Below are 14,127 nucleotides of genomic sequence, written 5' to 3'. Positions count from 1 at the left end.
ATAGCTGAACAACCTGGGTTTGAATTGCAGGGCTCTATTTATACACGGATCTTGGTCAATAAATACAGTACAGTAGAATGAGGTACCATAAATCTCCTTATCCTCACCCAAAGTCAAATCCAAAACTGGATCCTGGATTAACACTCATTATCCAGTACCCAGAAACATAGAAAATTTCCTTCTATGCAATGTCTACAGGAACGCAGAGCACCTTTACCATCTCTCTGGGTTGGCTTGATCCACCTGACTCCCTACATGGTTCTAAGGCAGCTTCTGCTTACAGGAAATGCTGGTAGGCTGTGAGCCACTAGATCCCTGGGCTATTAGCCCGTCTACTTGGAGAACATTCAGTATGGCCGACGGCACCTCTCCCTGCTGTCAGCTCTGCAGTGCAGGCTTCTTCCTGTCATTGTGGAGTTCCCCCGACTCTTTGGTGCTGTGGTATCATTCTGTGCTCCCTGGCCAAGTAGGACCAGTAATTGGCCTTGCCACTTGAGCAAGAATCGCTCTCCAGAGCTAGTTCCTTTACTGCCTCTCAGTTCAAGCCTTCAGTGAACTAACCCTCACACACACAGGTAGTGGGATGAGGAGCACCAAAAGCACATGAAAGTCCTGCTGTTCCAGCCTACCCTGTATCTTTCCTCTACTTTCCCTTTGCTTGTTATCATCTGGCAATTTCTTACTTTTGAATCACAATATAAAATACATTTGTGGGGGATGAGGTAAAAAATATATATGAATATATATATTAAAAATACAGTAGTTCAGTTTGGGGGGAGTCAAAGGTTACATGCAGTTTTTTGACAATGTGGGGGGGGGAGTCAATGCCCCCAAACCCCAACATAGTTCAAGGGCCAACTGTACATTTATTTTCTAAGATTTTCTATTTATTTATTTGACGGAGAGTGAGACTGTGAAAGAGGGAACACAAGCTGGGGGAGTGGACAAGGGAAAAGCAGACTCCCCACTGAGCAGGGAGTCTGATGCAGGGCTTGATCCCAGGACCCCGGGATCATGACCTGAGCTGCAGGCAGATGCTTAATGACTGAGTCACCCAGGCATCCCCTCAACTGTACATTTAAGGAAGTGTCACAGTTCTAAAAGTTGTCTCCCTACTTGCCACAATTATGCATATACCTCGCGCATTTTGTGCATTCTGAGAATTCAGAATTTTCAAAGAATTTTTCAAGAATTTTCAAGAATTTTCAAAGGCTGTTATATTTAAGGATTCTAAATGAAAGCTAGGAATTTGAACTTCAGAGCAATCAAAAGTAGTGCCACCTGGGTGGCACTCAGTTAAGTGACTGACTCTTGGTTTTGGCTCAGAGCATAATCTGGGGCTCAGGCTCTGCACTCAGCAGGAAGTCTGCTTCTCTCCCTTTCTGGCTCCCTCCACCCCTCCTCTCTCTCTCTCTGCCGCCAACAATAAATAAAAAATCTTTAAAACAATCAAAAGTAATCCAAGAATCCAAGAATCTATACTAATCCAAAAATCTAAACTAAGATATACAACTGAGGTTTCATACCAGAAACTTATAAATGGGTTGTATCTTAAAAATAAAGGTATACATATTAAGTCACCAAACTAATAGATTAAAAAAACTGACTACTTGCATACAAAAGGAAAAGGCACAAGAAAACAACAAATATCTATTTTTAGTAAAAACTCACAATAATAGCAGATAGGTACAGACTATTGGTTAAAATTACGAATAAAAAAGGTAGGGGCGCCTGGGTGGCTCAGTGGGTTAAGCCTCTGCCTTTGGCTCAGGTCATGATCTCAGGGTCCTGGGATCCAGCCCTACATCAGGCTCTCTGCTCAGTGGGGAGCCTGCTTCCCCCACCCCTGTCTGCCTCTCTGCCTACTTGTGATCTCTGTCACATAAATCTTAAAAAAAAAAAAAAGTATAGGCTAATGTACTTGACTATCAGTGTTCAGCATTCCAAAGTTATTAGTTCTCCCTACATTAATCTATGCATTTCACATGATAACCTTAAACACAAAAAGGATTTTTAAAAGTGGATTTTTTAAAAAGAATTTTCCAATATTCCTTATAGAAAAATAAATATGAAAGAGTAAGAAATGTTAAGTACCAGATATCAACTCATAAAATACAGGCAAAAGTCATAAATTACAAAACTGGACAAAATAAAAAGAATGGTCTCAAATACTGAACAAAAGGTAGTACACCACTGTGATCTTTGAGAGAAGTGTGATCCCTACAATTGACCCAGCTTTCCAAGTGGAAGCACTTTATCTAAATTCAGGTACAGAGGTAAAACATAATTGCTAAGTGGAAGAGATCAAGATCAGAATTTAGGAAGGATGGGTTGAGTGGAAGTTGCAGAGCAGAATTCTGACAAGCAAGAAGCTATAAGGAAGCTCCTGGGTGCTCAGTCATTTAAGCGTCTGACTCTTGATTCAGGCTCAGGTTATGATCTCAGGGTTGGGAGATCAAGAGGCTCCATGCTCACTGTGGAGTCTGCTTGGGAGTCTCTCTCCTCTCCCTCTGTCCCTCCTCCTGCTCATGCTCACTTGCTCACTCTCTCTCAAATGAAAATATAAAATTAAAAAAAAAAAAGAACATATAAAGAGAAAAACCTCTAGAAATCTGCACATGGGTCCCTTTTGAGTTTTTGCTCAGCACTAGACACATGCATAGGGACAAATCTCCAAAGACTAAAAAAAAGAGATGGCAGATTTAATCTGAACAATTCCCAAGGTTCATGATCATGGAGATAAAGTTGAAAGTCCTTGGCAATTATTTAAGGCATTCAGTGAAGAGCCATGAAGGAACATAGCTTTATAGAAGGGCTTAACTACCCCTTGAGTAAAAGCTACCCAGATGACTGAAATAAAGCTGAAGAAGAAAACAAAAAATCCAGAATGCTTCAAAGGGATCAAAGGAACGCAAACTAACTTAAATAGCAGCCACTATTTGAAGGAAGATAACAAAATCCATAGTCAACAATGTAACCACTGACAATGTTCCACATTCTATCAAAAATTGCTAGAGATCACAATGAGAGAAAATGTGAGAACACCAAGAAAAGAACAGTCAATAAAATATAATGACAGAAATTAGAACAAGGACAGAGATGTTAGAACAATGATAACTATGAACAAGAATTTAATGGAAATCAGAAGTATGGGGAAAATGAAAGATATAAAAAAGAATAAAATGGACTTGCAGAGATGACAAATTCTTTACCTAAAATACAAATTTCTCACTGGACAGAAATAATAGCATATTGAGCACTAAGGAAAAGATTGGTAAACTTTAAGAGAGAACATTAGAATATAAGATAAAGCATAAAAAAATAAATGAACAGTCTCAATGGAAAAATATGTGACCAACTATGTGTAACTGGAGTACTGAAAGGAAATAACAAAAAAAATACAAAGTGAGATAATGACCACAATTTTCCAAGCTGTCAACCACTAATCCCTGACAACAAATCCTCAATAAAAAGCCCTAAGTGGATAATAACATACATGTGCCACACCAAGGCGTATCATAAATAAGTTGCTGAAAAAAAATTACTGAAAAAAAGAAAATCTTAAAAGGACCCAGAGAAAAAAGTCACTTTCTAAAGAGACTCCTTTAAGTGGAAAAGAAAAGGCCATAATTAGAAGAAAATTAGGAAAGGAAAACATTTCACAAATAAAAGCAAACATACACTAAAGGTAGCAAAACAATTACTTATGAAGCTAGATGAAGGTTGTAAGACCAAAGTAGCAAACTCAATTATTTCTAAAAAATTACTTAAGGGGATGACACACCTGGGTGGCTCAGTTAAGCATCTGACTTTTGGTTTCAGATCAGGTCATGATCTCAGGGTTGAGAGACTGGGCCCCATGTTGGGCTCCATACTCAGTACAGAGTCTGCTGGAGATTTTTTTTTTTTTTTTAAGATTTTATTTATTTGAAAGAGATCACAAGTAGGCAGAGAGGCAGGCAGAGAGAGGGGGGAAGCAGGCTCCCCGCCAAGCAGAGAGCCCCATATGGGGCTCGATCCCAGGACCCCGGGGATCATGACCTGAGCCTACGGCAGAGGCTTTAACTCACTGAGCCACCCAGGCACCCCCTGCTGGAGATTCTTTCTCCCTCCCTCTCCCTCTGCTCCTCCACTGCTCACAGGCAAGCTCTCTAAGATAAATAAAATCTTTAAAATTTAGTTAAGGGGACTTGTGAAATAAAAAGATGTAAAGCATGAAAACACAAAACCTGTGAAGGAAGAGGTAAAAATAAAGTTGTTTTACAATGTCTTTGAAATTAAGTGACCATTAAGTTAATACAGACTGCTAAATACTTAGGATATTATATATGAACTTCATGGTAACCATCAACCAAATCTATAGTAGTTACACAAGAGAGAAAGAAATTCAAGCCTAACATTAAGAAAGTCATCAATCACAAGAGAGCAACAGAAGGAACAGAGAAGAACTACAAAAACACACAGAAAACAATAAAATGGCAATAAGTACATACCTATCAATTATTACTTTAAATATACATGATCTAAATGGTCCAGTCAAGGCACAGGATGACAGAATGGATAACAAACAAGCCCCATCTATATGCTGCTCACAAGAGATTCGCTTCAGATCTAAAGACACATGAAGACTGAAACTGAAGTGATGAAAAAGATATTCCACAAAAACGGAAGCGAAATAAAGCTAAACATGGAAGCAATTCAAGTGTCCATCAAAAGATAAACAAAATGTGTTATATACACTCAATTGAATATTATTCAGCCATATAAAGGGAACAAATCCTAACAAATCCAAACTGAACAAATCCAGTTGTATGGTACAACTGGAATGAACTCTAACGACACATGCTAAGTGAAGTAAGCCAGTTACAAAAAGACAAATACTATATATGGTGGTATCACTTTATATGAGGTATTTGTAATAGTCAAAATCATAGAGATAGAAAGTAGAACTGTGGTTACCAGGAGCTGGGAGGCATGGGGGAAATTGGGAAATTACTGGTTAATGGGTACAGAGTTTCGATTTTACAAGATGAAAGGAGCTCTGGAGATGGCTGGTGGTGATGGTTGCACAATACTATGTATGTATTTAACATCACTGCCTGTGTATACACAATTTTTAATTCTAAACTTTAAAAAGGTTAAGGGGCACTTGGATGGCTCAGTCGTTTAAGCGTCTGACTTTGGCTCAGGTCATGATCCTGGAGTCCTGGGATTGAGGCCCCTGTCAAGTTCCCTCAACAGGGAACTCAGCAAGGAACAAGGGAGCTTGGAACAAGGGAGCCTGTTTCTCCCTCTCTCTCTCTGTCCCCCAACTCATGCTCACTCAATCTCTAATAAAAAATAAATAAATCTTTAAAAAGGTTAAGACAGTGAATTTTATATGTATTTTGCCAGAGATTTTTTTTTTAAGTGGAGTACACTACAAAAGTTAAATTTTACTGTGTGTAAATGATACCTCAATAATCTGACTTAAACTGTAACTGGAAAGTTCTGAAGCTCACCAATAAAATTTTAGGGGCACCTGGGTGGCTCTGGTTCTGAAGCATCTTACTTCAGCTCAGGTCATGATCTCAGCATCCTGGAATCAGGCCCACGTTAGGCTCCACACTCAGTGGGGAGTCTGTTTTTCTTTCTCCCTCTGCCCCTACTCCCACTGATGTGCATGTACATATATTCTCTCTTCCTCTCTCAATTAAGAAAATTAGAAAAAAAATTTTTAGATACACTGAATAACACCTATAGATGAAAATGAAGCATCTTAAAAAACAAAAAACAAACCCACTTATAATTGCACCAGAAAGAATAAAATACCTAAGAATAAACTAAGGACGTGAAAGACACTCTGAAAATTATAAAACACTGATGAAAGAAATTGAAGACAAAACAAATGGAATGCTATATTATATTCACAGGCTGGAAGAATTAATTTTGTTAAAATGTCCACACTACCTAAAGCAATCTACAGATTCAATGTAATCCCTATCAAAATACCAATAGCATTCTTCACAAAACTGTAACAAATAATACTAAAACTTCTACAGAGGTGCGCCTGGGTGGCTCAGTTGGTGAAGCACCTGACTTTGGCTCAGGTCATAATACCCCAGTCCTGGGATGGAGCCCTGAGTCAGGCTCCATGCTCAATGGAGAGCCTGCTTCTCCCTCTCCCTCTTCGCCTCCCCACCCCCTACTCGTGCGCCCTCTCTCTCCAACAGAATCTCAAAAAAATTTCTACAGAATCACAAAAGGCATCAAACAGGCAAAGCAGTTCATGAGAAAAAACAATGAAGTTGGAGGTACATTTCGAGATAATACTACAAGGCTATAGTAAAACAGTGTGGTACTGCCACAAAAATAAACACACAGATTAATCGAACAGAATAGAGCACACAGAAATAAACCCATCCTTATATGGTCAATTAAACTATAGCACAGGGCGGGTGGCGCCTGGGTGGTTCAGTGGCCTGAAGCCTCTGCCTTCGGCTCGGGTCATGATCCCAGGGTCCTGGGATCGAACCCCACATCGGGCTCTCTGCTCAGCAGGGAGCCTGCTTCCTCCTCTCTCTGCCTGCCTCTCTGCCTACTTGTGCTGTCTGTCAAATAAATAAATAAAATCTTTAAAAAAAAAAAACAAACTATAGCATGGGATGTAAGAATATACAGTGAGGCAAAAGACAGTCTCTTAACGAGTGGTGCTGAGAAAACTGGACAGCTCAATGCACTAGAATGAACCTGGATGACATTCACGTCATACATAAAAATTAAATGGATTAAAGACCCAAATGTGAGACCTGAAACTGTAAAACTCCTAGAAGAAAATATAGCCAGTAATCTCTTTGACATCAGCCTTAGCAACATTTTTCTAGATGTGTATCTGAAGGCAAGTGAAATAAAAGCAAAAAATAAGCTGTTGAGACCACACGAAAATAACAAGCTTTTGAAAAGCAAAGGAAACCATCAACAAAAGAGGAAACCTACTGAATAGAAATCTGCAAATGATACATCCAATAAGAAGTTAATATCAAAAATATATAAAGAAGTGACACGACTCAACACCACTCCCTCTCCACACACACGAATGATCTGATTAAAAAATGAGCAGAGAATCTGAATAGTTTTTCCAAAGAAGATATACAGGTAGCCAGCAGATACATGAAAACATGCTCAACATCACTCATCATCCATTAACAAAGCACTACTTAATTATAGTCCATCCATATACTAAGAAGTCATTAAATAACATAAACATTCTGATACATGAAAATGGACCTATTCCATAATACTGTTGAATGAAGTAAGGCACAGAACAGTAGGCATGTACTATCTATGGTTAAATATACAAACCCTGATGTATACAAACATACATACATATACAGGTACACATATATCCTTGTATATGCCTTAAATATTTTTGGAATATATCAAAGAAACTTCTAGCAGTGACCTTCTCTGAGGTGACAACTAGAAACCACAGGAGGGACATTTAGAGACTATATCCTCTTGTATAAGTGGGAGCCTCCTACGTTCATATATTATTTTTTAAATAGTTAACACAAAATAAGCAAAAATTAATTTAGAACCATCTGGTGAATAAAGTGGTTAACTGAATTGAGGAATGCAGATAAAATCTGTCTCTGAATATACACTGTGGGCTAAACATTATCAAGATAAATCAATCCTCTGATCTTCACTACATTCTCATTATAGAAAATCCCTCACATCACAATCTCCAGGCTGAAATCTGATCATTGTAAAAGTTCTCAGTGAGGGTTGTCTGGGGGGCTCAGTTGGTTAAGCAGCCAACCCTTGATTTCAGCTCAGGTCATGATCTCAGGGTTGTGAGATTGAGCCCCGCATCATGCTGGTGCTGGGCAAGGACCCTGCTTAAGATTCTCTCTCTCCCTCTCCCTCCACCCCTTCCCCTCCCGCTCACATGCACGGACGCTCTCCAAAAACATTAAAATGTTTCGGGGTGCCTGGGCGGCCTCTGCCTTCGACTCAGGGAATGATCTCAGGGTCCTGGGATCGAGCCCTGCATCAGGCTCTCTGCTCAGCAGGGAACCTGCATCCCTCCTCTCTCTGCCTGCCTCTCTGCCTACCTGTGATCTCTCTCTGTCAAATAAATAAGTAAAATCTTAAAAAAAAAAGAACTAAAAAAAATTTTTTTAAATTAAATGTTTCAGTGATTTTATAAGTATTTTCTTTGACATCAAGTAACATCTTTTCTCTAACAGTTTATTTTAAAAGATACTACAGTTTGCAATCATAATGGGGTTTTCACCACAAAATGTAAGCACCACATCAGCAATGACTTTGTCTTGTTGACTGCTGTATCTCTTGTAACTAGAACAATGTATGACCATAGTAAACATTCATTAAATATTTATTGAATGGCTATTATTGTCTTCAAAAATAAAGGAGAAATTACTTGGTCTATCTTGCTTTAAAATTATAAACTATTCTATTAGACAGCATGGCATAATCTTTCAAAATACTCTTGTATGTCCTTCAGCATGATTTCGTTTCTTGCTTAATTTAGCTCATGTAATTTTATATGCTTACAGTTAAACATCTACTAGAAAGTACTAAATCTTTTTTTTTAAGACTTTATTTATTTAAGAGAGAGAGAGAGAATGAGAGAGAGAATGAGAGGGGAGAGGTCAGAGGGAGAAGCAGACTCCCTGCTGAGCAGGGAGACCGATGCGGGACTCAATCCCTGGACTCCAGAATCATGATCCGAGCCGAAGGCAGTTGCTTAACCAACTGAGCCACTCAGGTGCCTAAAAGTACTAAATCTTAACAGAAACATTTAAAGACATCACATATATCACAGATTCAGTATCACGAAATACAATTTTTTTACTTCAACTAAAAAGAGCATGTTTTAATGATTATAGCTGCTAGCATAGGTCTACCTAGATCAGTGGTCTCCAAAGTAGGCAGTGATTGTGACTATACGCTGAGGTAGAAGAAACTCTCATAAATTTGATTTATATACGTTTTCAATTTACTCTTTAATTTATATATTTGAGTATTTTATTAATAATAGACAACATATAAAAAATAATAGACAACATAATAAAGCAATTATGACGTACAAAGCACTATTCTAAGCAAATGTATTAACTTACCTAGCCCTTACAATAATCCAGCAAGGCAGATAAAATTATTGCTCCATTTTACAAGTGGAGGCACTGAAGCATGAAAGTTAGAGGCGGCTTCTTTTTTGTCTGTTTCAGTGGCTGACCCAATTCACCTTGATAAAGGCAAGATTTAAACCCTAACAAAAATGAACTATGGGGACTTCATCAAGATCAAAAGCTTTTGCACAGGGGCGCCTGGGTGGCTCAGTGGGTTAAAGCCTCTGCCTTCGGCCCAGGTCATGATCCCAGGGTCCTGGGATCGAGCCCCGCATCGGGCTCTCTGCTCAGCAGGGAGCCTGCCTCCTCCTCTCTCTCTGCCTGCCTCTCTGCCTACTTGTGTTCTCGGTCTGTCAAATAAATAAATAAAATCTTAAAAAAAAAAAAAAAAAAAGCTTTTGCACAGCAAAGGAAACAGTTAACAAAACCAAAAGACAACTGACAGAATGGGAGAAGATATCTGAAGACGACCTATCAGATAAAGGGCTAGTATCCAAAATATAAAGAACTTATCAAATTCAACACCCAAAGAACAAATAATCTAATCAAGAAATGGGCAGAGGACATGAACAGACATTTCGCAAAAAAGACATCCAGATGGCCAACAGACACATGAAAAAGTGCTCCACATCACTCGGCATCAAAACCACAATGAGATACAACCTCACACCAGTCAGAATGGCTAAAATTAACAAGTCAGGGAATGAGATGCTGGTGAGGATGGGGAGAAAGGGGAACCCTCCTACACTGTTGGTGGGAATGCAAGCTGGTGCAGCCACTCTGGAAAACAGCATGGAGGTTCCTCAAAAAGATGAAAATAGAGCTACCCTATGACCCAGCAATTGCACTACTGGGTATTTACCCTAAAGATACAAATGGAGTGATCCGAAGGGGCACATGCACCCGAATGTTCATAGCAGCAATGTCCGCAATAGCCAAACTATGGAAGAACCAAGATGTCCATCAATAGATGAATGGATAAAGAAGATGTGGTGTGTACACACACACACACACACACACACACACTGGAATACTATGCAGCCATCAAAAGAAATGAACTCTTGCTATTTGCAATGACATGGATGAAACTAGAGGATATTAGCTTAGCGAAATAAGTCAATCAGAAAAAGACAATTATAATATGATCTCCCTGATATGAGGAAGTTGAGAGGCAACGTGGGGGGGTTTGGAGGGTAGGAAAGGAATAAATGAAACAAGATGGGATCAGGAGGGAGACAAACCATGAAACTCTTAATCTCACAAAACAAACTGAGGGTTGCCGGGAAGAAGGGGATAGGGAGAGGGTGGTGGGATTATGGACACTGGGGAGGGTATGTGCTATGGTGAGTGCTGTGAAGTGTGTAAACCTGGCGATTCATAGACCTGTACCCCTGGGGCTAATTATACATTATAGGTTAATTAAAAAAAAAAAAAGATTTAAACCCTAACATCAGATTCCACCTTCTTAACCACTGAACTGCTCTTCATAATACAATAGTTGAATAGTATATGCATATAATTCACAAATAAATATTCACTAGAGTCAAGCTCAACATGTTTTGTTTTAGGTTGCTTTTTTTTTTTAAACTTTTGGGGATACATAATCAAAAGGATATGGAGATCAGTGATACAGGAAACCCTGAAAGTCTTGCTCTTATATTTAGGCACATCCTTGCTATAATGATTCCTGCAATTCTAGAAAAACTATAAAGGTAATCTTGTAAGTCAAATTTAGACCTATAAACTAGGAAACTATCTGGAAAATATGTGTAGTATTTTTTATCCTCAATTTGGACATTATATATATATTCCTGGAAAGCTGTTTAAGTTAAAAAAAAAAAAAGCAATTTGACAAACAGTGTGGAAGTTCCTCAAAAAGTTAAAAATAGAACTACTTTGGGGCACCTGGGTGGCTAAGTGGGTTAAAGCCTCTGCCTTCGGCTCAGGTCATGATCCCAGAGTCCTGGGATCGAGCCCCGCATCGGGCTCTCCGCTCAGCGGGGAGCCTGCTTCCTCCTCTCTCTCTGCCTGCCTCTCTGCCTACTTGTGATCTGTCAAATTAAAAAAAAAAAAAAAATAGAACTACTTTTTGATCCAGCAATTGTACTACTAGATATTTACCCAAAGAATACAAAAACACTAATTCAAAGTGATACACGCATCCCTATGTGTATAGCAGCATTATATACAATAGCCAAGATAGGGTAACAGTCCAAGTATCCATGAGTTGATGAATGGAAAAGATGTGGTATATCTACATAATGGAATAGTATTCAGCCATATAAAGAATGAAATCTTGCCAACTGCAATGACGTGGATGGAGCTAGAGAATATAATGCTAAGCTAAATACACGTCAAAGACAAATACCATATGATTTCACTCATACATGGAATTTAAGAAAGAGAACAAGCAAATAAAAAAATGAGTGTGTGTGTGTCAAAGCAAAAACAGACTTTTAATTACAGAGAAAAATCTGATGGTTACCAGGGGGAGGGTGTTGTGGTTAAATAGGGTTAAAGAGTTGATGAAGATTAAGGAGTGTACCTGTGATCACTTGAGCACCAAGTGATGTATAGAACTAATAAATTACCATATTGTATATCTAAAACTATTAATACTGCATTTAACTAATTGTAACTAAAACAAAAACTTAAAAACAAAATAGAATGAAAAAGCAATTCAATCATAATTCTCAAGAAAAAAAATGATCCCAACACGCAATCACACTTGAGTACACTGATATTCATTAAGGAACATAGTATTGAAGGAACAAGCGTTGGCAAGGATGTGGAGAAAAAGGAACCCTCACACACAGTTGGTGAGAATGCAAACTGACGCATCCACTGTGTAAAATAGTATGGAGGTTCCTCAAAAAACTAAAAATAGAATAGCATATGATCCAGTAATTCCACTACTGGGTATTTACACAAAGAATAAGAAAACACCAATTTGAAAAGATATATACACCCCCACATTTATAGCAGCATTATTTACAATAGCAAAATTCTGGAAGCAGCCCAAATGTCCACTGATAGATGAACGGATCAAGACGACGTGGTATATATACAATGTAATACTATCCAGCCATTAAAGAAAGTACAAAATCTTGCCATTTGGAAAACGTGGAAGGAACTGAAGGGTATAACAGTATGTGAAATAAGTCAAAGAAAAACAAAAACCACATGATTTCACTCATATGTGGAATTTAAGAAATAAAACAAAGGGGAAAAAAGACAAACCAAAAAACAAACTGTAGAAGACAAAATGAGGGGAGGTAGGTGGGGGAATGGGGGAACTCAATGAAGGGGATTAAGTATACACTTACCTTGATGAACACTGAGTAATATATATAACTGCTGAATAACTACATTGTATACATGAAATTAATACTGCATGTTAATTATACTGGAATTAAAATTTAAAAATAAAATATGGACAAATAAAGTTAACAGTACAAGAGTTAGGTAACATTGTAAAAAAAAATAGTACTCCTTTAAATACACATATCTGATACTCTTTAACAGACAATGCAAGAAAAGCCAACTAAATGCACCTAAATACTCTTTACATAGTGATATTCAAAGCATAAAAAGTCAGGTTTAATTCTCATTTCACTGAGAATTCTCAGGCTCCAAAAGTTAAAAAGAAGCATAGACTAAGCAACACAGCTTATTTTTAGGGCAGCCCAAAACTAATCTGATAAAGGGTTTATAATAGCAATCTCAAAGTCCTCAATTCAAAATATTCTTTTCAGGGACACCTGGATGGCTGAGTCAGTTAAGCATCTGACTCTTGATTTCGGCTCAAGTCGTGATCTCAGGGTCATGGGATTGAGTACCACATCAGGCTCCATGCTCAGGGAGCAGTCAGTTTGAGATTCTTTCCCTTTCCCTCTGCCTCTGCCCCCACTCCTCATGCACACATTCCCTAAAATAAATAAATAAATCTTTAAAAAAATCTCTTTCAAAAACATCTACTTGTCTCTATAATTTACAAAAAAATCAATTTTCACCTAATGTTAGGAAAGAAAAAGAATCAGTGGCTGCTCTGAGCAGATTAAATTACTGTGTAAATAAAATTATAATATATATGAAAACATATACACCTTAGACATTAGTACTAACGATGATGAAAAACTCAAGGGGATAGAAAAAAGCCTTAGCAAATAAATCACATTGGAGGAAATGCTTGGTCTGTGCTATTTAAGATTATGTTGCCAAAACTACACTTTAGAATATGCTACAAGTCTACCTTATCAGACCTTTAAACACTGGCAACAGGGACACCTGGGTGGCTTAGTTGTTGAGGTCATGATCCCAGGGTCCTGGGATTGAGCCCCACATTGGGCTCCCTGCTCAGTGGGAAGCCTGCTTCTCCCTCTCCCACTTCCCCTGCTTATATTCCCTCTCTCACTGCTGTCAAATAAATAAATAAAATCTTGAAAGAAAGAAAGAAAGGAAGAAAGAAAGAAAGAAAGAAAGAAAGAAAGAATAAATACTGGCAACAGAATCCAAAAATGTCACCAGAGCTAATACATCAACAGTATGAAGTCAGTGATGCTAGTTAGGCTTCAGAGTTGTAATCGAGAATGAATAAAGTGGAAAAAGAGGTTGAATGGGAATTAAAAAAATGTAAGCAGAATGATGTCCAGCTTTTTAAAAACCAGAGTGACTCAAGAAATACCATATAGTACAGACTGTATTTCCTGTAAGCATAAACTAGATATTTGGGAATATATTTATGTATTACCTAATACTTAGCAACTGACCAAAGGCTAATCTTCAAGAAAAAAAAAATGTTTGTTAATAAATTGCTATACTTTCCCCCCAAAAAGTTATTAGTTAATTTTTCTACCTTTGGTCCTGAAATTGGGTGGATGGTATTTTTGGCAGATATAGGATGAGGAAAGGTATTTTGGAATGCAAATGCAGAGGAAACAGGATAACCAATCCCACAAGTTGGGTAAGGAAGTCTACCATCAACCTAAAA

General features: G+C 38.1%; 1 protein-coding gene across 1 annotated transcript in view; it reads right to left on the bottom strand.

Moving 5' to 3' along the window:
• Positions 1-14,127, bottom strand: part of SASS6 (SAS-6 centriolar assembly protein) — a 43,648-nt gene that overhangs the window by 5,075 nt on the left and 24,446 nt on the right. Inside the window, exon 14 of the mRNA XM_080801151.1 lies at positions 13,993-14,121. Coding sequence (XP_080657277.1) covers positions 13,993-14,121 — 129 coding nt within the window. The remainder of the gene's footprint in view (positions 1-13,992; positions 14,122-14,127) is intronic.

The sequence above is a fragment of the Martes martes genome (assembly GCF_963455335.1).
Source record: "Martes martes genome assembly, chromosome: 4".
NCBI lineage: Eukaryota > Metazoa > Chordata > Mammalia > Carnivora > Mustelidae > Martes > Martes martes.
This window is presented reverse-complemented; position numbering and strand designations above follow the sequence as displayed.